Source organism: Cervus elaphus, chromosome 12, assembly GCF_910594005.1.
Source record: "Cervus elaphus chromosome 12, mCerEla1.1, whole genome shotgun sequence".
NCBI lineage: Eukaryota > Metazoa > Chordata > Mammalia > Artiodactyla > Cervidae > Cervus > Cervus elaphus.
In genome coordinates this window covers 14,090,108-14,112,929 of record NC_057826.1, presented here as the reverse complement: position 1 = coordinate 14,112,929, position 22,822 = coordinate 14,090,108, and the positions used below count along the sequence as shown (strand labels likewise).

At 43.0% G+C, this 22,822-nt stretch overlaps 1 protein-coding gene and 1 non-coding gene across 2 annotated transcripts; one reads left to right on the top strand and one right to left on the bottom strand.

Annotated features, from left to right (window-relative positions):
* Positions 1-671: 671 nt before the first annotated feature.
* On the bottom strand, positions 672-20,856 carry NOXRED1 (NADP dependent oxidoreductase domain containing 1). The gene is made up of 8 exons (XM_043919983.1): positions 20,841-20,856; positions 20,324-20,372; positions 18,674-18,845; positions 15,320-15,531; positions 11,919-12,099; positions 10,996-11,147; positions 9,425-9,647; positions 672-1,120 (listed from the first exon to the last, which is right to left on the bottom strand). Exons 3-8 carry the CDS (start codon positions 18,826-18,828, stop codon positions 943-945), a joined length of 1,101 nt encoding a protein of 366 aa, XP_043775918.1. The 5' UTR covers positions 18,829-18,845; positions 20,324-20,372; positions 20,841-20,856; the 3' UTR covers positions 672-942.
* Positions 15,577-15,702, top strand: LOC122706057. Its single transcript, XR_006344307.1, has one exon. It is a non-coding gene; the product is annotated as a U6atac minor spliceosomal RNA (small nuclear RNA).
* Positions 20,857-22,822: the final 1,966 nt, after the last annotated feature.

Below are 22,822 nucleotides of genomic sequence, written 5' to 3'. Positions count from 1 at the left end.
TAAGCAGAGTAACAAAATTTTATCTTAGACCATTTAAGATAGTACCACTGAGTCTGCTTGGCTCACAAGCATGCAAAAGAAAAAAAGTGTAAATGATTAACCTAAGACCATGGTGGTTTCCATGTACAGTGAATAGCTTTGTTTGAAAGCACTTTAGCATTCTGGCTAACAGTCGTTCTGTTTAGTGACAGCATAGTCACCACTATCCTTTCTCAACTTGATTGTTACTAACACTGTTTTCTATTCTGATTGATATAAAGTAATTGCAAAACATGAAATAAATCTGAACTGTGCCGTGCTTGTGTCCGACTCTTTGTGACCCCCTAGACTGTAGTCCGCCAGGCTCCTCTGTCCATGGGGCTTCTCCAAGCAAGAATACTGTGATTGTTTACCACACATCTCATTTTTTCTATTCAAACTGTAGGAAAATCAAGGTGTTTCATTTGTTAGCTACATACTACTACAGGGAAAGAATGTAACTATGTACTGTAGCTACATATTATAGTTACACACTGCTATAGAAATGTATATGCCATATAGAATGTAGTTACATACTGCTATAGGAAAAGAATGCTACAGAAAAAGTATGTAACCATCTAATAATGACAGTATAGCTTCTTGAATTTAGCATTTAGATGACAGATAATTTGAATTTACTGAATTGATATTTAGCTGCTGGGGAAGCAGCTTACTTAAATGTGTCAGTTTATGTAGTTTCATTCAGTTGCTTCCAAAAGCCAGACACACCCAAACATACTGATGTAAAGAACTGCTTGTTTTATTCTAGATTTTAAAGAGCCATCAGTACAATTTTGTAATTCCTCATTGCCTAACATATGGGAAACACCAGACAAATACATGACTTCCACTGACAGTTGCAATAATCAAAGCACTACCTGATTAGAAGGAGGAAAATTCATGATTCCTGAGACGTATCTTCTCTTATTGGGATGGAGAACCTGTGGAAACCTCTGGCTCTTGTTCTTTGGTTAGGGAGATGCCAAATGAGTCACAGTATAGATGGATAAAGCGGTCCTGAAAAGTAGTGCTGTTTGACAGATACTGGCTAAAGGGAGTTTCCTTGAGTTGCACAGTAGTCAAATCAAACAAGGGAAAAGGCCTGGGGTAGGGAAAAAAATACTGTTACTTTTTTATGTCTGTTCAATACATCTGATTATCTGTTAAACATTGCCTTTAAAGAAAGTTTTCTTCCCCTTGGAAATAAAGTTCTTCATTTTCTATACTGAACTAATTAAAATTCTTAATTAAAATTTCATCTGGATCTATTCAATATGTGGATTTAATTGTACTTAAGAGTTTTCACATGTACAATTCTCTAAGTACATTTGGGGAGGAATTCATAACTGGGGAATGATTATGATAATAAAATCAACATCCTTTTTGGTATATTTTTCTTGAATTTAGATAGAAAATACATAAGAGGATCATAGAAATTAGAAATGGGAGAGACCTCATTTCTTTTACAATATCCTCTTTAAAAAAACAAAAAAGATAACCTCTTCAACTGTTTAGAGAAAGAAAGAGTTAACATGCACATAAAAATGGGACAGTGTTAAGTATTAGTCTATAGTGGAATTCAAGTTAAAAAGCATTAAGATGTAGAGTTTTATAGTATTTAAAAATCAAGAGTAAGGCAAGGATATATGCTCTTACGACACTTATTCAACATACCACTGGAAGTTATAGCCAGTGCAATAAGGCAAGAAAAGGAAGTAAAAGCATACAGATAGGAAAGGGAGAACTGAAATCATCAGTATTTATAGATGACATCATTGTCTATGTAGAAAAATCCAAACAAATCTACAAAAAAAATCTCCTAGAGCTAATAAATGAATTCAGCAAGGTCACAGGATATAAAATAAACATAGAAAAATAAATTTTGTTTATATATATTGGCAATGAACACTTGGGCAATGAAATTTAAAATGTAGTCCCTTTCACACACACAAAATGGAATACTTAGTGTAAATCTAACAAAACATGTAAAGGACTTGTGTACTGAAAACTACAAAATGCTGATGAAATAAGATAAATAAATGGAGACATATACTGTGTACATGGATGGGAAAGCTCAGCATTACAAAGATGCCAGTTCTCCATGAATTGATCTGTCATGTAATGGTAAAACAAAAATTAGTGACAACGCCAAATGCTGGTGAGGATGTAGAGAAACTGAATTATACATTGCTAGTAGGGTAAAAAGAATAACTTTGAAAAACAGTTTGCAGTGTCTTAAAAAAAACTAACATGCAACCAGTCATTGCACTCCTAAGCATCTGTCCCAAAGAAATGAAAACTTATGTTTATACAAAAACCTGTACATGAATGTTCAGAGCATCTTTATGCATAATAGCCAAAAACTGGAAACATCCCAAATGTCCTTCAACAAGTAAATGGTTTAACAAACTGTGGTACATACATGCCATGAAAACTACTCAGCAATAAAAGGGAATAAACTGTTGATACACACAGCAACCTGGATGAATCTCCAACGAATTATGCTGAATGAAAAAGGCCAGTCCCCAAAGTTGCATAATACATGACCCTATTTATATAGTATTCTTGAAATGACAAAATCATAGAAATGAAAAACAGCTCAATGGTTGCCAATTTAGGAAGAAACAACATGAATGATCCCTAGTTACAGAACTGTTTTCCATCTTGACTGTATCAGTGTCAATGTCCTGGTTGTGGTATTGGCTATAGTTTTACAAATATCTACATATAGATATTGTACTATGGTTTGTTTGGGCACATGGGGTTTCTTTGTATTCTTAATAACTGCATGTGAATCAAAATGATCTTTTAAAAAGTTTTTAAAAGGGAGGGGGATAGAAGTAAAAAGTTTAATCCACCAGGAAGGTATAAAAAATAGGAACTTCTGTGTATCAGATGATATGACTTCAAACCTTATAAAACAAAGATTAGAAATATAAAGATAATTTGAGAAACTACAATCATAGTGGAAATATTAATATGCCTTGCCTCCCATTCAAACAGATCATCTGATGAAAAAAGACTATAGAGCAGCACTTCTCCAACTTTAATGGGCACATCACCTGGGAGTTTGTAAAAGTACAGATTCTGATTCCATACATCTGGGGTGGGGCCCTGGAATCTACATTTCTAAACAAACTCACAGATGATGGCATGGCTATATAGCAGTTTGAGTAGCAAGGATAGGTTGAAAAGGGGAGACATAAAGTGAAAAAATATTCTGAATGATAAGACAACCCCTATACACATGCAGCTTTCTTTCCCTAAGTTGGGTCCCAAAGACTTAAAGATACCCATATTCAGGCTTTCTCACAATCACAAAAAACTAACCAGTCTGATCACATGGACCTCAGCCTTGTCCAACACCATGAAACTATGAGGCATGCCATGTAAGGCCACCCAACAGATGGGTCACGGTGGAGAGTTCTGACAAAACGTGGTCCACTGGAGAAGGGAATGGCAAACCACTTCAGTATTCTTGCCTTAAGAACCCCATGAAAAAAAAAAAAAAAAAAGAACCCCATGAACAGTATGAAAAGGCAAAAAGATAGGACACTGAGAAATGAATTCCCCAGGTCGGTAGGTATCTAATATGTTACTGGAGATCAGTGGAGAAATAACTCCAGAAAGAATGAAGAGATGGAGCCAAAGCAAAAACACCCAGTTGTGGATGTGACTGGTGGTGGAAATAAAGTCCAATGCTGTAAAGAACAATATTGCACAGGAACCTGGAATGTTAGGTCCATGAATCAAGGCAAATTGCAAGTGGTCAAACAGATGACAAGAGAGAACATCGACATTTTAGGAATCAGTGAATTAAAATGGACTGTAATGGATGAATTTAACTCAGATGACCATTATATCTACTACTGTGGGCAAGAATCCCTTTGAAGAAATGGAGTTGTCATCATAGTCAACAAAAGAGTCTGAAATGCAGTACTTGGATGCAATCTCAAAAATGACAGAACGATCTCTGTTTGTTTCCAAAGCAAACCATTCAATATCACAGTAATTCAAGTTTATGTCCCGATCAGTAATGCTGAAGAAGCTGAAGTTGAATGGTTCTATGAAGACCTACAAGACCTTCTAGAACTAACACCCAAAAAAGATGTCTTTTTCATTATAAGGGAAAAAGTAGGAAAAGTATGCAAAAGTAGGAAGTCAAGAAATACCTGGAGTAACAGGTAAATTTGACCTTGGAGTACAAAATGAAGCAGGTGCTAATAGAGTTTTGCCAAGAGAACGCACTGGTCGTAGCAAACACCCTCTTCCAACAACACAAGAGAAGACTCTACACATGGACATCACCAGATGGTCAATACCAAAATCAAATTGATTATATTCTTCGCAGCCAATGATGGAGAAGCTCTATACAGTCAGCAAAAACAAGACCGGGAGATGACTGTGGCTCAGATCATGAACTCCTTATTGCCAAATTCAGACTGAAATTGAAGAAAGTAGGGAAAACCACTAGACCATTCAGGTATGACCTAAATCAAATCCCTTATGATTATACAGTGGAAGTGACAAATAGATTCAAGGGATTAGATCCGATAGACAGAGTGCCTGAAGAACTATGGATGGAGATTCGTGACATTGTACAGGAGGCAGGGATCAAGACCATCCTCAAGAAAAAGAAATGCAAAAAGGCAAAATGGTTATCTCAGGAAGTGAAGTCGCTCAGTCATGTTCGACTCTTTGCGACCCCATGGACTGTAGCCCACCAGGCTCCTTTGTCCATGGGATTCTCCACGCAAGAATACTGGCGTGGGTTGCCATTTCCTTCTCCAGGGAATCTTCCTGACCCAGGGATCAAACCCAGGTCTCCTGCATTGCAGGCAGGTGCTTTAACCTCTGAGCCACCAGGGAAGCCCTAGAGGCCTTACAAATAGCTGAGAAAAGAAGAGAAGTGAAAAGCAAAAGAGAAAAGGAAAGATATTCCCATTTGAATGCAGAGTTCCAAAGATTAGCAAGGAGAGATAAGAAAGCCTTCCTCAGTGATCAGTGCAAAGAAATAGAGGAAAACAATAGAATGGGAAAGACTAGAGATCTCTTCAAGAAAATTAGAGATACCAAGGGAACATTTCATGCAAACATGGACTCAATAAAGGACAGAAATGGTATGGACCTAACAGAAGCAGAAGATATTAAGAAGAGGTGGCAAGGATACACAGAAGAACTATACAAAAAAGATCTTCACAACCCAGATAATCACGATGGTGTGATCACTCACCTAGAGCCAGACATCCTGGAGTGTGAAGTCAAGTGTGCCTTAGGAAGCATCACTACAAACAAAGCTAGTGGAGGTGATGGAATTCCAGTTGAGCTATTTCAAATCCTGGAAGATGATGCTGTGAAAGTGCTATACTCAATATAAGCAAATTTGGAAAACTCAGCAGTGGCCACAGGACTGGAAAAGGTCAGTTTTCATTCCAATCCCAAAGAAAGGCAATGCCAAAGAATGTTCAAACTACCACACAATTGCACTCACCTCACACGCTAGCAAAGTAATGCTTAAAATTCTCCAAGCCAGGTTTCAACAGTACATGGACTGTGAACTTCCAGATGTTCAAGTTGGAACAGGCAGAGGAACCAGAGATCAAGTTGCCAACATCCACTGGATCATCAAAAAAGCAAGAGAGTTCCAGGAAAACATCTACTTCTACTTTAGTGACTACGCCAAAGTCTTTGACTGTGTGGATCACAACAAACTGTGGAAAATTCTTCGAGATGGGAATACTACACCAACTGACCTTCCTCCTGAGAAATCTGTATGCAGGTCAAGACGCAACAGTTAGAACTGGACATGGAACAACAGATTGGTTCCAAATAGGGAAAGGACTATGTCAAGGCTGTATATTGTCACCCTGCTTATTTAACTTATATGCAGAGTAAATCATGAGAAACACTGGGCTGGATGAAGCACAAATTGGAATCAAGATTGCTGGAAGAAATATCAATAACCTCAGATATGAAGATGACACCACACTTATGGCAGAAAGTGAAGAAGAACTAAAGAGCCTCTTGAGGAAAGTGAAAGAGTAGAGTGAAAAAGTTTGCTTAAAACTCAACATTCAGAAAACTAAGATCATGGCATCCAGTCCCATCACTTCATGGCAAATAGATGGGGAAACAATGGAAACAGTGACAGACTTTTTTTTGGGGGGAAGTTGGTGATAGACAGGGAAGTCTGGCGTGCTGCAGTCCATGGGGTCGCAAAGAGTCGGACACGACTGAGCAACTGAACTGAACTGAAGGAAAAGCTGATCAAATCACTCTACAGTAGAGGCCATGGTAGCAAACACAGAGTATCCAAGCAACTTTTCAGTAACCAGGATCTTAAATATGAGCAGACAGTCAAGGTTTTCCATATACTTGAAAGAAAAACTCTAAAATGAATGATGGAGAGCAAAACAAATGATCAGAAAACTTCCAAAGGAAACAGATTTCTCAGAGGAGAAAAAAACTCTATCATTTACATTCTCAAAGGATAAGAAATGGTATTGCATAGGAAAATGACAACAGGATGCTACATAAAAAAAGAAACATTTGGAGACTAAAGAAATATTTGAAAATGAAAATATGTTCTAAAATAGTAGCAAAAACAAAAACAAGATAGTTGAGGCAATCTCTCAGAAAGCAGGGGAAAAAGACAAAAATACTGAAAATAGGAGAACTAAAAAAAAATCAAAATATCAGCCCAGCAGATCCAACACTGGGCTAATAAAATATTCAGAAGAAAGAAAAGAGGAAACAGGGAATGGGAGGAAATTATCAAAGACATATCTGGAGAAAATCAGAGAACTTAGCATGCAGATTGAAAATGACCATTGAATAGTCTGTTTCTTTCATGGGTGGCAACTACGTGTATATTTGCTTTACAATAACTCATTAAACTGTATATTCATGAATTTATGGAATACATAGTTTTCTGTGTATATGTTATAATGTACAATTCTTTTTTTTTCTTTTTTTTTTAAGTTAAGGGAAAAAAAAGAGAGAGGCCCATCAAGAGTCCAATCCAGTGAATTAAAATAGACCTACATCATGACACATAATAAACTTTCAGGATGCTGAAAGCAAAAGATACTATAAGCTTCCAGAGAGAAAACAAGGAGGTTTCATACCAAAAATTAACTGAAGAATTAGAATGGCACTCTACCTCTCAACAGCAACTCTAAAAGCTGAAAGACGACAGAGCACACTACCTTCAAAATTTTGAGGGAAATTATTTCTAACCTAGATTCTACACCTTGGCTGTGTTTTCAATAAAATATTAGTGTAGAATAAAAACATTGTCAGACATAGTCCTTAAAAATTACTACACAGCCTTTATGAAAGAAGCTAGTGCAGGAGAACATATTCCATCATAATGAAGAAGTAGATGAAGCCAGAGGAGGAGGGGTCCAGGAAAAAGAGATCCAACATAAGAGAAAGGCAAAGGGGGTCCTAGGAAAAGGTGGGAGGAAGATTCCCAAGCTGAAAGTGTGTCACAGGTCACTAGTGATTGATTAGAATACAAAACTGGTATTGTACAAAACCACCAGAGACTTCCCTGGTGGTCCAGTGGGTAAGAATCCACCTTCCAATGCAGGGGACGCGGTTCGATCCCCAGTCAGGGAACTAAGATCCCTATGCTGCAGGACAGCTGAGCCCATGCAATGCAACTCGAGAAGCTTACATGCCGCAGCGAAGACCCAGCAGAGCCCAAAGAGAAGGGGAGCAGGCAAGGGGGAGGATCAAGGATTTCTTCCAGGTTTCGGGTTGAACAACTCTTCCAAGGAACGTGTGATTAGAAACACTCGAAGAGCAGGCATGCGAGCAGGGATGCTTTTAGACATGTTAAGTTTCAGTGGAGATAGTGAGTGTTAACTTACCTGGATGCGGAACTGACATCTAGGCAAGGCATATAGGAGTCCTCTGCTGGCAGAGTAAAGATGGCAACCTAAGTCCCCACAGTGGAAAAGATCACCCAAGAACAAAGTGTAGGCTGAGAAAAGAAGGCTTCTGACAGAGCCCTGAAACTCCCGGATTTAAGGATGGGGCAGAAGAGGACCCAGCAAAAGCAGGCTAAAGGGACAGGAGGAAAATGAAGAGCATGTGAGTGTATCAGGAAAACTAAGAGGCGTGATTGTTTCAGGAAGGATGGTATGTTCAATAGCCAAGGAAGAAAAGGATTTAGAAGTGTCCCGTGACCATGCTCCTACTATAGGTGGCTCAGGTTCAGTCCCTGGTTGGACAACTAAGATCCCAAAGGCTGTGAGTGAGCTGTGGCCAAAATAAATAAACACTTTTAAAAAAGAATGGTACATTCTATGTTATGTGTATTTTACCATAACTAACAAGAAAATTGTGAATCCCATAAACTCTGGACTTTAGGAATAATAACTCGCCACATGAACGCGAGGGGGTGGTAGGGGAAACTGCAGGTCAGGAGGCAGGTGCTCTATGGGAACTTTCTGAACCGTCTGCTCAGTTTTTCTGTAAACTTCAACTTGCTCTAAAAAAAATAAAATCTATTCTTTTAAATAAAAAAAAGTATCCAGTGAATTTAGTGACCTGGAAGTCTCTGGTAACAAGGGCAACCATTTGTCCCCATTAGATGATTAAAGATTAAAAAGAATGATCTAATAGTTATGAAACTATAGTGAAATGGCACTCTCATACACTATTGCTGGAAATATAAGTAAGCATCATGTTTTTGATAGGTAATTTAGGAATATCTATCAAACATAAAATATATATAACCTCTGACCCAGAAATTCTACTGGTACAAGTGTGCAAAGTTTAAGGATAAAAATGTTCAAAGCAGTTCCTTTATGCAAAATGTGGGGCCAGGGTACAATGCCATTAAGAGGAAATAGAATAAATAAATGCAGTTAAAGAAACATATCACCAGGACATATGTATACCTAGGACTGAGTCATGCTGATATATGGCAGAAACCAACATGATATTGTAAAGCAGTTATCCTCTAATTAAAAATAAATAAATTTTAAAAAAAGAAATGTATCCAACAGATGTTTACACTATCCTCATAAATGAAGTACATATTATTGTACTAACACAGAACGATACCTATGACATAGTAAGTATAGTATCCATGTTTCTAAAATGTATATATAGATAAAGATATGCATACACATTATACTATAATGCTAATATACATATATGTTTGTAAATACATAGGTGAAAAGACAAAAATATAAAAGCGATTAGAGGTGAAGTCTATAAAAGGGATTGGGGGGGCAAAAGAGGGCTCTCATTTCTCCACTAGTTGGATTTTTTTTTCCTAAGAATGTATTATTTTTATGGATTTTTAAAAAGAACATTAAAGGAAAAATATTAAAAGCATCTGCTAAGACAAAAGTGTGGAAGTTTGAATGGCCACCGTCTGATACTTTACCGTTTCTGAGACAGGTTCTTGGCATAGATCTTACTGACAAAATCTTGGGCTTGAAATTTTAAGGGCGCTGCTTCGTCCTCCTTACAGGCCTCGAGGTGCTGGGAGGAGAACAGCTCGCTCAGATGCTGCAGCACTCGTGAGTGGGGCATGTCCTTTGCTGTGCAGAAGTTTAAGAGTGCATAGAACATCCCCTCCAGCCACTTGATGTTGAGGCTTATTCCCCCTAAACATCAGTGAGCAAGGAAACACCAGTGAGCCCACCAAAAAAGGACTATAGGGAACCTCGGACAAACCCCAGACAGAGGACAGCTGCCTTCTATCCAAGACAGTGTGGTTCTATGGACTTGGACATAAGCAAACACTCTTCCTTGCCAGACCGAGAGCCTGGGTGTGCCCTTTGTAACCCGCCATGGGTGGACCCTACCTGCAGATAGTTTAGTGTAGACATTGCTAATGGCAAATGCCATCTTGGGAAATCTGTGGCATGGTTCTTTGCAATAAGGCACACTGCAAGATTACAGTCAGGAAAAGCCATTTGGTCCCAGAGGCTGCATCCTTTTGTTTAAACCGGTTCTCCTCTCTGGCTGTTTCCAACTCATCCTTAGAGGGTCTGATTAATCATACTTCTCAGCTTTTCCTTTAAAAAGGCTGCTCTTTTAAAAAATTCTTTTTTTTAAGATTTTTTTAAAATGTGGATCATTTTTTAAAGACTTTACTGAATTTGTTACAATATTGCTTCTGTATATATATATACCTGTGGCTAAGCTGGTAAAGAATCCGCCTGCAATGCAGGAGATCCGGGTTTGATCCCTGAGTTGGGAAGAACCCCTGGAGAAGGGAATGGCTACCCACTCCAGGATTCTGGCCTGGAGAATTTCATGGACTGTGTAGTCCACGGGGTCACAAAGAGTCGGACACAACTGAGCGGCTTTCAGTTTTCATATGTATTTGTAATTTATTTTATTTTTGCCCATGCCGGGTCTTCGCTGTTGTGCGGGCTTTTCTCTAGTTGCTGCGGGCGGGGACTGCTCTCTAGCTGTGGTGTACGGGCCTCTCGTTGCAGCGGCCTCTCTGGCTGCAGAGCATGCGCTCCGGGGCACTCGGGCTTCAGTGGTTTTGGCTCCGGGGTCTAGAGCACTGGCTCGCAAGTTGCACAGGGCTCCGCTGCTTTGTGTCACGTGGGATGTTCCCAGATGAGGGGCTGAGCCTGCGTCTCCTGCACTGGCAGGTGGATTCTCCACCACTGAGCCTTCAGGGAAGCCCTGCTTCTGTTTTTTATGCTTTGGTTTTTTTGGCCACGAGGCATATGGGATTTTAGCTCCCCAACCAGGGATCGAACCCGAACCCCCTGCTTTGGAAGGCAAAGTCTTAACCACTGGACTGGCAGGGAAGTCCCTAAAAAGGCTGCTTTTTGCCACCAAAGTTGTTCCCATATAAAACCTAAGTAGCTGAGAATGCCATCTAGTCCCCCACACATACCCTGAGCACAATCACACCGGGATTTAATAAGACAGCAACAGGTCAAGGGGAAGGTAATTTTCAAAAGTGCCAAAAATTTGGTGAGCCCTTACCAGCAGGGCTGTAGGGGCAGGTGGCCTGAAGAATCGCGGGGTCTTGGAGAGCGGCGGTGATCTCCTTATTGGCCCCCCAGATGTGGGCAAGATCTTCAGCACACTGATACTGGGGCCGCAAGATGTTAGTGTGATTCAGTAGGAGTTTCAACCTGCAAGCAAAGCCATCAAGGCAGGGAGTGCAGAGCCAGGACCGGAATGAACCGGCACGGGATCCACGGAGGGCACATCCAGCCCCAACCACACAGTCCGCTGCACTTCGCAGCCCAGAGGCAAATGCAGGTGTGGGTCAGCCCTGAGGGCACAACCTCTTAGCCGGATGGTTCACCCATCCTTCTCAGATACACTTACTGAAAGTTACCACGAGCCAGGCACTGGACCCAGCACTAGACGTACCAAAAGGATATCTGACACATGCTCTCCATCAACTTTCATGCTGCTGACCCGTATACAAGGGGACACGAGTCAACTTCAAGCAGTTGAAAGTGAAAGTCACTCAGTCGTGTCCGACTCTTTGCGACCCCATGGACTATACAGTCCATGGAATTCTCCAGGCCAGAATCCTGGAGTGGGTAACCCTTCCCTTCTCCAGGGAATCTTCCCAACCCAGGGATCGAACCCAGGTCTCCTGCGTTGCAAGCAGATTCTTTACTAGCTGAGCCACAAGGGAAGCCCCAAGTAGGTGGAAGCAATGCTCTGTTTCCGCTCTAAACATTTGCACATCAAAGAAAATGTCCCATCTACAAGTGCTGTTGGCGGAAAAACGGGGGGAGGACACAATTTCAAAGGCTGGCTTGGGCCCTTCTGCCGATGAATATGCTTCCACCTTATGGCTGGGAATGGTCACCTCCGAGAGGTCGGGGCGGGGGTGGACATGAGGTGACACAGAGGTCCTGCCAGTCCTGCTCACCCTAACAAGATACCTGGACACTGGGATGGCAGAGACAAAGCTGTACACAATGCAGTCTTTCCCAAGCCGGGCTTGAATTTCTACGCAGATATTAGGCAGCTGGGATGGCAGGCAGCAAAGGAATACCACATTGGCCCATCCAACCAGAGAAGTGTTCTGGTAAAAGCACTGGATTCCCAGCTTCTTGAATTCATCTGAGAGGGAATAAAAGAAGTCAGATAGATCACAATACAGAAGACTTCGGACTCAACATCAACTTTGGGGAAAGTGAACATCGCAGTCCTGTCTGACTCTTTGCGATCTCATGGACTGTAGCCTGCCCGGCTCCTCTGTCCATGGAATTCTCCAGGCCAGAGTATTGGAGTGGATTGCCATTTCCTCCTCCAGGGGATCGTCCCGATCCAGGGATTGAACCTGGGTCTTCTGCATTGCAGGCAGATTCTTTACCAATTGAGCCACTAGAGAAGCCCCCAACTTTGGGGAGAGGGTGGCAACTGTTTTATCTCAAGTCTTGGCACCACACGTGGCTTCCTAGGTGGCGCTAGTGGTAAAGAACCTGTCTGCCAGTGCAGACACCCGTTCGATCCCTGGGTCGGAAAGATTCCCTGGAGGAAGGAATGGCAACCCACTCCGGTATTCTTGCCTGGAGAATCCCATGGACAGAGGAGCCTGAGAGGTATAGGCCATGGGGTCATGAAGAGTCAGACACGACTTAGTGACTAAACCACCAATGGGGAATCCTCACAAGACCCTTATGAGACAGAGGCCAGTATTATCCCTATATTATAGGGATATAATATATCCCTATAAACTATATATCCCTATATTATAGAGGTGAAAACTGAAGATTTGAGAATCACGTGACTGGGAATTTCCTGGCTTCCAGTGGTTAGGACTCTGGGCTTCCACTGCAGGGGCACGGGTTTGATCCCTGATCGGGTGAAGACAAGCAACCAAAGCAAAATAAAACATGCTCTTTATAAAACAGAATTGCGTGACTGGGACAAAGTTAAACAGCTTAACTGGCTTGAATTGGTGGGAAAGACTGAGAGAGTGGAAGAGGGCAGAGGCCAGGAGTAATTTGGGAAATTCTGCTCGTAGTTTCAGTAAAATGTACACAATTTCATGTCAACAAGATATTTACAAACACAGAGAGAAACATAATAACTCACATCCTTGCTAAAACCACTCCTTGGTAGTTAATCATCTGATTGTACTTATGTGACCTGAGGGTTTCCCAGGTGGCTCAGTGGTAAAGAATCCATCTGCCAACGCGGGAGACACGAGTTCAATCCCTGGTCCAGGAGGATCCCAAATGCCACGGAGAAGTTAAGCCTATGAGCCACAACTGCTGAGCCTGTGCTCTCAAGCCTGGGAGCCAGAACTACTGAAACCCGTGCACCCAAACACTGGTATTCTGCAACAGGAGAAGCCACTGCAATGAGCTAGCCCACATACTGCAACTAGAGAGTAGCCCCTATTTGCTGCAGCTAGAGAAAAACCCTCACAGCAGCAAAGACCCAGTGCAGCCATAAAATAAACAAATAAATTAAATTTTAAAAAAAAGAACCTACTGTATAGCACAGAGAATTACACTCAATATTTTGTATCACCTATGTGGGAAAAGAATCTGAAAAAAGAACATATATATTTATATGCATGTTTAACCAAATCACTTTATTGTACATCTGAAACCAACACCTTATACATCAACTATACTTCAATTAAAAAATAATTAAAACTAATTTGCAGCAAAGAAAAAGTACAAACTGTACGATTCCATTTGTACAAAATTCTACAGAATGTAAACTAATTGGCAGAGACAGAAATTAGATCAGTGGTTTCCTGAGTGGGACCTGCAGGGAGGTGGAGAGGTTCATGACTTGACTGTGTCGATGCTTTCATAAGAGCATACAGGTGTTAAAACATCAGACTGTACACTTAAAAAAATTTTTTTGAAATATTTATTTATTTGACTGTGCCAGATCTTAGTTGCAACATGTGGGATCTTTAGTTGCAGCATGTGGGGTCTAGTTCCCTGACCAGGGATAGACCCAGGCCCCTTGCCTTGGGAGTATGGAGTCTCAGCCACTGAAACAGCAGGGAAGTCCCTCAAACTGTACACTTTCAAAATGTGCAGTTTATAACGTACAAAGTGTATCTTAATAAAGCTGTACCTGTTCTTTGACCTAGTAATTTTTTTAAAAAAATTATGAATCGGGAAGTCCTACTAAGTAAGGCACAGTTACAGAAATATCATGTCATACTTTAAAATCATGATTTTGAAGAATGTCGAATAACACGCACATGATTCATTAACTGTTTGTAAAAAGCAGGACACAAAAAGCTTTGCATAGTGTTAGTTACTGGTATAATCTGATATAATCAGAAGAAAAAATGGAGAAGAAATGATAACCCTGATAAGGAAATCATAGGTAGTTATTATTTACTTCCCTATAGGGTCATTTTCTAAATTTTTTATAAGATGCATGTATTATTTTACATTTTTTAAATTATTGAAATATAATTTGCACACAGTGCATCACACAGATCTTAAGTAAATAGTTTGATTCTTTTTGACAAATGCAGACACCCATGGAATTTGCACCTTTCTCAAGAAACAGAATGTTTACATCTGCCCAGAAAGTTCCTTGGGGCCTCTTCTCAGTCTCCCCAGAAACAATCACTGTTCTGATTTCTCCCACCATAGGTTAATAAATGGAATCACTGCAAAACATTTACTTTTTTCAGTACATGGTATTATTATTTTTTTTACTCTGCCACACGGCATGCAAGGTCTTAGCTCCCCAACCAGGGATCGAACCTGTGCTCCCTGCAGTGGAAGCATGGAGTCCTAACCACTGGAAAGCCAGAGAAGTCCCCAGTAAATGGTATTTTTTAAAAAACAAGGCCAAATGTTTGGAAGTGGTAAACAACACTTGGACTCTAACTGGTCCAGTTAGAAGATTTGAATTCTGTTTGGAAAGCTTCTCTGTATCAAAGACCCAGAAAGATATCTGGCCACAGGGTGCAGGGAGGAGAGATGGATATAAATATTTAGGTGGAAAAGAAAAGCACTTTAAGGAAAAAGTTAAAAAAAAAATATTTCTGGGACCTCCCTGGTGGTCCAAAGGCTAAGACTCTGTGCTCTCAATGCAGGGGGCCCAGGTTCCATCCCTGGTCGGAGAACTAGACCCCACATGCCGAGACTGAAAAAAGATCCTGAATGCCACAATGAAGGTTAAAGATCCCAAGTGGCACAGCTAAGACCCAGTGAAGCCAAATAAAGTATTGAAATTAAAAAAAAACTTTCCAGCTTTTCTCAGGGCTAGCAAGTTGAGAATTCGGTCGGCTGTATGTAAGGATTCCTCTTTCGAGGGGCCCTTTCCAAACGGCCTGCCCTGTGCTCCTCACCCAGGGTCTCTGGCCTCCGAGTGGAGATCTGCAGATTCTCAGCAGGGATGGGGACGAGCTGGAGCAGAGTGCGTGCCAGTTGCTTCCCAAGGTGGCCGCCTCCGATGATGCCCACCTTTAACGCGTCGTCATCCTGAGTTTCTTCACACAACCCAGTCAAGCGACATTTAGACGTTCGCTTCTCCAGTACTGATTTGCTGGAGAGTGATTCTCTGGAGAATGAACATGGACACACACAAATATCAAGACATGCACGTGTGTTGTACAAAAGGAGAGAAGGTTAGCACTCCACTTGACAAGGATGGAAGAGGCTCTTGGGCCTGAGAACATGCATACTGTTAAAGCATTGCCACCTAATTCATGGCATCTAACCACTGTTTTTAAAGAGACAAGTGACCCCAACATTCATTGCAGCACTGTTTACAATAGCTAGGACATGGAAGCAACATAGATGCCCATCGGCAGATGAATGGATAAGAAAGTTGTGGTACAAATACACAATAGAATATTACTCAGCTATGAGAAAGAATGTATTTGAGTCAGTTTTAGTGAGGTGGGTGAAACTGGAGCCTATTATACAGAGTGAAGTAAGTCAGAAAGAGAAACACTGATACAGTATATTAACACATAAATATATATGGAATTTAGAAAGATGGTAACGATGACCCTATGTGCAAGGTAGCAAAAGAGACACAGATATAAAGAACAGACTTTTGGACTATGTGGGAGAAGGTGAGGGTGGGATGATTTGAGAGACTAGCATTGAAACATATATATTACCATAGTTAAAATAGATGACCAGTACAAATTCGATGCATGAAGCAGGGCACTCAAAGCCAGTACTCTGGGACAACCCAGAGGGCTGGGGTGGGGAGGGAGCTGGGAGGGGGTTTCAGGATGTGCACCCGTGGTGGATTCATGTTAATGTATGGCAAAAAACACCATAATATTGTAAAATAATTATCCTCCAATTTAAATAAATTAATTTTTTAAAAAAAGACATGCACTCCCTAAGCCCTTTGTGACTGTCAATTTCTGACGTTCTCTGCTTTAACTTCCTCAAATGCAGCCTGCTGTGCCACCTTAAGTCCTTCAGAGAGAAGCATTCCAACTATGTGTCACTGACCCAGCTTCAGGCTTCCCTGGTGGCTGAATGGGTAAAGAATCCATGTGCCAATGCAGGAGACGCAGGTTCAGTCCCTGGGTTGGGAAGATTCCCTGGGGAAGGAGGTGGCAACCCACTCTAGTATTCTTGCCTGGGAAATCCCATGGACAGAGGAGCCTGGTGGGCTTCAGTCCATGGGGTCACAAAGAGTCGGACTTGACTTAGCGACTAAACAACAACAATGACCCAGCTTCTCTGGATGGAATGAAATGTTCCTCCTGAGTGAATTTTCCAAAGAGTAGAGCATACTCCTTTCAAAAAATCAGAACTTGTTTAAAACCTTCTTAAATGAACTTTTTTTTGGGTTACATGTATCGTGCATTTCCCTGACTTCTTAAATGCAAGTTTTGACTGTTTAACTGTTTGTCTTAGGACCGTCACTGTGAACAGCCACCATCGTATCTTATCCCGGAACACAGGGAGCCAGTCCACTGTTTCCTGCGTAGACAGCGGTCCATTTCCATCTCCACCAGGACAAGTGCACCCCTCTCCTACAGTACACCTCTTCTCCTAGTTTGCTATTTCAGTTCTGCACACACCCAGGAAACCATGTAACTTAGCTTTTTCTCCAACGTGATGATTTATCAAAGAAAATGGTTTATAAGGGAAACAGACCTGAGAAAGGGAGGATCAAGGATTTGAGGCCACTCTTTCTGGAGATTCACTCACAGATTCAAACACTGGATGTGTTTCCTTGGCCCAAGATGAACAAAGTCTGACTCCTGAATACATAAGTCATCATTTTATGTTGTTATAGGACGATCTGATATTTGTGGAGCTTCCCTGGTAGCTCAGTTGGTAAAGAATCCACATGCAATGCAGGAGACCCCGGTTCGATTCCTGGTTCAGGAAGATCCGCTGGAGAAGGGATAAGCTCCTCACTCCAGTATTCTTGGGCTTCCCTGGTGGCTCAGCTGGTAAAGAATCTGCCTGCAGTGCGGGAGACCTGGGTTCGATCCCTGGGTTGGGAAGATCCCCTGGAGAAGGGAAAGGCTACCCACTTCAGTATTCTGGCCTGGAGAAGTCCATGGACTGTGTAGTCTGTGGGGTTGCAGAGTCGAACATGACTGAGTGACTTTCACTTCACTTCACTTACTGTTGTTCTGTATTTCTGTGGAAACTGGAGTCTTCACGCTGGAGCTTCCATCTAAGCATGACAAGCCACATTCTATGTGAGGCTTCTCTTTTGGTTGAGAGGAGAGGGTTTTCCCACTGTGCCTGATCCTTCCAAATAGACGATGCCTCCTGAGAGTGTCCCTGCTTGGCTTCTCGTCACACGTCTTTGGGGGCAGCCCACACGTTTACGCTTTGCCTATTGGTCAGCCAGCCAGCAAACTGCTGAGTGCTTGGCCTCCTCAGGTATGTGCTGTACCTTTAATATGCTTGATTGGGATCTGGGCCCCCCATCTGGGAGTTAATCTAATGTCAGGAAAGTAAGCTGAGAAGTAGACTGGGAGTGGGGGTTGGAGAGGCAACAAATGCTCCAAGAGTGACCTAGAGTTACAGAATCCAGGAGCCTTAGTCCTAAGTACTTGGCTCCCAGTTCAGTTCAGTTCAGTCGCTCAGTCGTGTCCGACTCTTTGTGACCCCATGGACTGCAGCACGCCAGGCCTCCCTGTCCATCACCAACTCCCGGAGTTCACCCAAACCCATGTCCGTTGAGTCGGTGATGCCTCTTATTCGAGTGTCAGGAAGCCAGGACTGGACTGAGAGCTTCTTTGAAAATCAGTATTCCTGTTTTCAGGCAAGTCATCTGGCCATAGGGACCCCCAAAGTCCCTGGAAGCTTTCTTGTGAGGAGGCATTCCACTGTTAGCCCAAAAAGAAAAAAAAAATGACCCCCATTTTCAGCCAATAGAAATGAAATGGCCAGTCATTAGTTGCTGTGGAAGACAAGCTGGTTGTCCTGATGAGAGAGTGAATGGATGGATGGGTGAATGGATGACTTAATCAGTCTACTCACCAAAAGGAGATCACCATTAACCCATGCCACATTACATAACCACAGCCCAGGCTCCCTGGTGTGCATCTCCCCAGTGCTTTCAGACAGGAGTACTTCAGTGTAGGTTACACAAGGTAGGAAGACGCTCCCCCGGCCAAAGTTATTCTCCAATATAAAAAGTTTAAGTCATCTGGATTCTCTGCGGTGAGATTCTTCTCTATCTACCTGACCCTAGGGACCCAGCGTACCTCAAATTATGGAGTAGCTTGCAGAAGAAGGTTGCGTGGGCACAGGCCGTGATCATCAGGCCATGAGAACGGCCCAGCAAATACAGCCAGTTGTGGTCTTCCTCGTGAATCCCGGACTCAAACTTTAGGGTCTCAAGATCCTCTAGCAGGTCCATCTCCAAGCCAGCATCTACTGCAGTGACAGATGCCAATCATTTCAACCCCCTGTCCCCCAAGAAGGAGCAGGGCATGTGCCCAAGTCCCTGGTTCTCCTGATGGTGGTTTCAGCACCTCCCCTCCCAGTTCCAAACTGGCAGCTCCCATCCACTTCTCTGAGTGTGAGTCCTGGAGGATTCCTAAGCACTGACTACCCATGAATCTGGCTTTCTTGGTGGCTCAGCAGTAAAGAATCGGCCTGCAATGCAGGAGATCCAGGAGACGCAGGTTCAATCCCTGGGTTGGGAAGATCCCCTGGAGGAGGAAATGGCAACCCACTCCAGTATTCTTGACAGGAAAACCTCATGAACAGAGGAGTCTGGGTGGCCCATAGGGTCGTGAAGAGTTGGACACGACTGAGTGACTGCTGAGCCTACACCCATGAATCAAGAATACTGGATTCATGAAAAACCTGGACAAGATCCACGTAGGTTCCGGGCACATTTTTCAGCACCTGTATTTCCATGAGCAATGGGTTTCACAGGCGCGCTTGGGCCAGGACGTTTTTCCCTTCTATTCTCTTAGAAATAGGACTGGACACTTAGACCACATTTCACAGAAATTCACCCCTTTCCCCAAACTCTCTTTTTCCACAGGGTAGAAAAGAACCCAAACTAAATACCATGATCCTCTGTCTAGAGCACGGATATCTAGATTTTAGAAAATGAAGCCAGAGATGTATCAGCCCCTCTATGTGTATCTCTCACCAACCAAACTGAGGAAAAAATGGTTCTGATCCTCAGTATGTCTCGTCCTGGAAGGTAAGAACTACATTTTCAGGGAGGATTACCCAGGAAAGTTGTCATTATGACTCCTTAGCTACCAGGTTACTTCAGTCTTGGAGTCTTAAAGGGGCCAGCCCCACCTAGAGGTTTTCCAGACCTACCCCATAAGGGCATGAATTCCTTCACTACTTCTCGGAGTACTACACCAGGGCAGTCTGGGATACTCCTTATCCCAACAGAAGGTTCTGGACTTCCAGATTTTTCTTTTTTTGCACACTCCAATATCGTTCAAATCTTAGCACTACTCAGGAATTAACTTTTCAAGCCCCTCCTTTTTGTGTTCAAGAAATCAATGCGTAAATAATAATAAATAAAATGATAAACAATAGATAAAATAAATTCTGGGGATCTGATGTACATCATGGTGACTATAGGTAACAACATAGCACTGTCTACTTTAAATTTGCCAAGAGTAGATCTTAAGTGTTCTCACCACACAAATGATAACCGTGAGAAAATTTTATTGAGGTGAAATTCACAAAAGAGCCATTTAAAAGTGAACAATTCGATATATTCGGTGTTGCTCACCCACTACCTCTAGTTCCAAGACACTCTCATCCCCCTCCAAAGGAAGCGTGACTTGTCAAGCAGTCACCCCCCATTTCCACCCCACACCCACCCGCTCAGTCCTAGGCAGCAACACATCTGTCTCTTGTCTCTATGGAATTACCTTTCCTGGCTATTTCCCATCAACAGCAGATGTTGTTCAGTCGTTAAGTCGTTGCAACCCCAGGGACTGCAGCACGCCAGGCTTCCCTGTCCTTCACCATCTCCCGGAGTTTGCTCGTTTAAACTCACGTCCATTGAGTTGGTGATGCCACCCAACCATCTCATCCTCTGTCGCCCCCTTCTCTTCTTGCCTTCAATCTTTCCCAGCATCAGGGTCTTTTCAATGAGCCAGCTCTTCACATCAGGAGGTCAAAGTATTGGAGCTTCAGCTTCAGCACCAGCCCTTCCAATGAATATTCAGGCTTGATTTCACATGAATAGAATCATAAAAAATGCAACCTTTAGTATCTGGCTTCTCTGATCCCTTTTATAGGAGGGCTCTTAGGTCACTTTGCTCTCAATCTCTTTAAAAGCAAAGTCTCCAGCACTTGAGGTGAAGAGCAAACAAGGTCTCAAGTCTGAGAAACCCTTCCTTAGACCATAACAGTGGGTTGTGGTGCATGCTAAGTAATTTCAATTGTGTCTGACTCTTTGCAACCCCATGGACTGTAGCCCACCAAACTCCTCTGTCCATAGGATTCTCTAGGCAAGAATACTGGAGTGGGTTGCCATGTCCTCCTCCAGTGGATCTTCCCTGACCCAAGGATCAAACCCACATCTCCTGCGGTTCCTACCTTGCAGGCAGATTCTTTACCGCTGAGCCACCAGGAAAGCCCATAACATTGGGTGAGCCACTCGAATGTCATAAGTGATGTTTCCTGATCCAAAGGAAAGAGAAGCTCAAAATCTCCCAGCTCAGCACAACGAGGCATAGGTTGACTTGTAGCAGCATTGGATTCCAGATCCATCCTTTACTTACATGTTCTTGAAAATGGGGATCTGCTGGTTGTGGCTTTGTAACACGTGCGGATGGCTAGGCGGAACTACATTTTCAAGCATCCTCCTGTCTGTTTCCAGTTAGGGTGTACTGCCAGAGAGCTTTCCCTGCAGGACTGGAGGTGGACGAGGTTGGGGGCGGCACTTTTGCTGTCTGTGGGCAGCGGTTGAGCTGACGACTGCTATACCTTCCCCAGATCCTCCTGCAGCTTCCCACACTCCTGGGCCACACGTGTGTTCAGCTGCATGACAAAGGCCACCAGCAAGTTGCCCCTGCAGGTCACCCACTTCATCAGGCTGGAGGGGGTGAGAACCGGCAGGGGTTCCAGTCCATGCGTGAGCTCTGGCTCCTCCTCCCTCACTTTTTATCCACCTTCCCTTCCCCACCACCTGCCCTTCAGATGTCCAGCTCCAACACCAGACGGGAAGACAACCTTTCAGAGACTCTTTAACCAGCTGCCATTACTTGAGCAAGGTCAAGACCCTGTAATGAATTCCACGTGGAGATTAGACAGACGGTGGACTATATACTCCTAGTGGTTCTGCCTCTCTGAATGAATCCTCATATGCTAGTTAAGTTACCAGTGTCTATTTGAAGATCAGCCAGTAACTTCAGCATGATTTTTGTTGGTGTTGTTTGCTGTACCTCACAGCCTGCGGGATCTTTGTTCCCCAACCAGGTATAGAACCTGGGATCTTGGCACTGGAAGTGTGGATTCCTAACCGCTGGACGGCCAGGAAATTCCTTTCAGCACAATTTAGCAAATTAAACTTCCATATCTTCAATAGCAGGGCTTTCCTGAGAGCTCAGTTGGTGAAGAATCTGCCTGCAATGCAGGAGACCCCAGTTCCATTCCTGGGTCTGGAAGATCCACTGGAGAATACCAGTCCAGTATTCTTGGGCTTCCCTGGTAGCTCAGCTGGTAAAGAATCTACCTGCAATGTGGGAGACCTGGGTTCGATCCCTGGGTTGGAAAGATCCCCTGGAGAAGCAAATGGCTACCCACTCCAGTATTCTGGCCTGGAGAATTCCATGGGGTGGCAAAGAGTTGGACACGACTGAGTGACTTTCACTTTTGCTTCACTTTCTTCAACAGCAAGAGGGTTGGGGGACTTCTCTGGTGGTCCAGTGGTTAAGAATCCACCAGCCAATGCAGGGGACACGGGTTCATCCCTTGGTCTGGGAAGATCTCACATACCACGGGACAACTAAGCCGATGCACCACAACTACATGCCCTAGAGCCTGTGCTCTGCAACCAGGAGAAGCCACCGCCACGAGAAGTTCATGCACAACTAGAATAGCTCCCGCTTGCCACTACTAGAGAAAGCCCACTTGCAGCAACAAAGACCCAGCACTGCCAAAAACAAGAAATAAATAAAAAAATTTTTTAAAAGAGGGTTGATCAGGAAGGGCACCAAACATGAGGTTACCTGGAAATGCAAAGTGAAGGAGCAGATGGAAAGCGGAGGGGCCAAAGATGGGGTCTGATCCCGAGAGCAGGCTTCCTCCTCATTGGCACTACTGACTTCAAGGGCAGGTTAATTCTGTGCCGTAGGGAGCTGCTTGTGCCCTGCAGGCTCCTCAGTGGCATCCCTGCCCTCTATCCACTGGACGCCAGTGGC

Bases quoted from the DNA above. Each gene is read 5' to 3' on its own strand.
- NOXRED1 (XM_043919983.1), bottom strand. From the start codon at position 18,828: ATGGACCTGCTAGAGGATCTTGAGACCCTAAAGTTTGAGTCCGGGATT. The intron at 15,532-18,673 runs GTACGCTGGGTC...TTCATTCTCCAG, and splicing joins AAGCTACTCCATAATTTGAG to AGAATCACTCTCCAGCAAAT. The intron at 12,100-15,319 runs GTGAGGAGCACA...ATTCCCTCTCAG, and splicing joins TCGGAGGCCAGAGACCCTGG to ATGAATTCAAGAAGCTGGGA.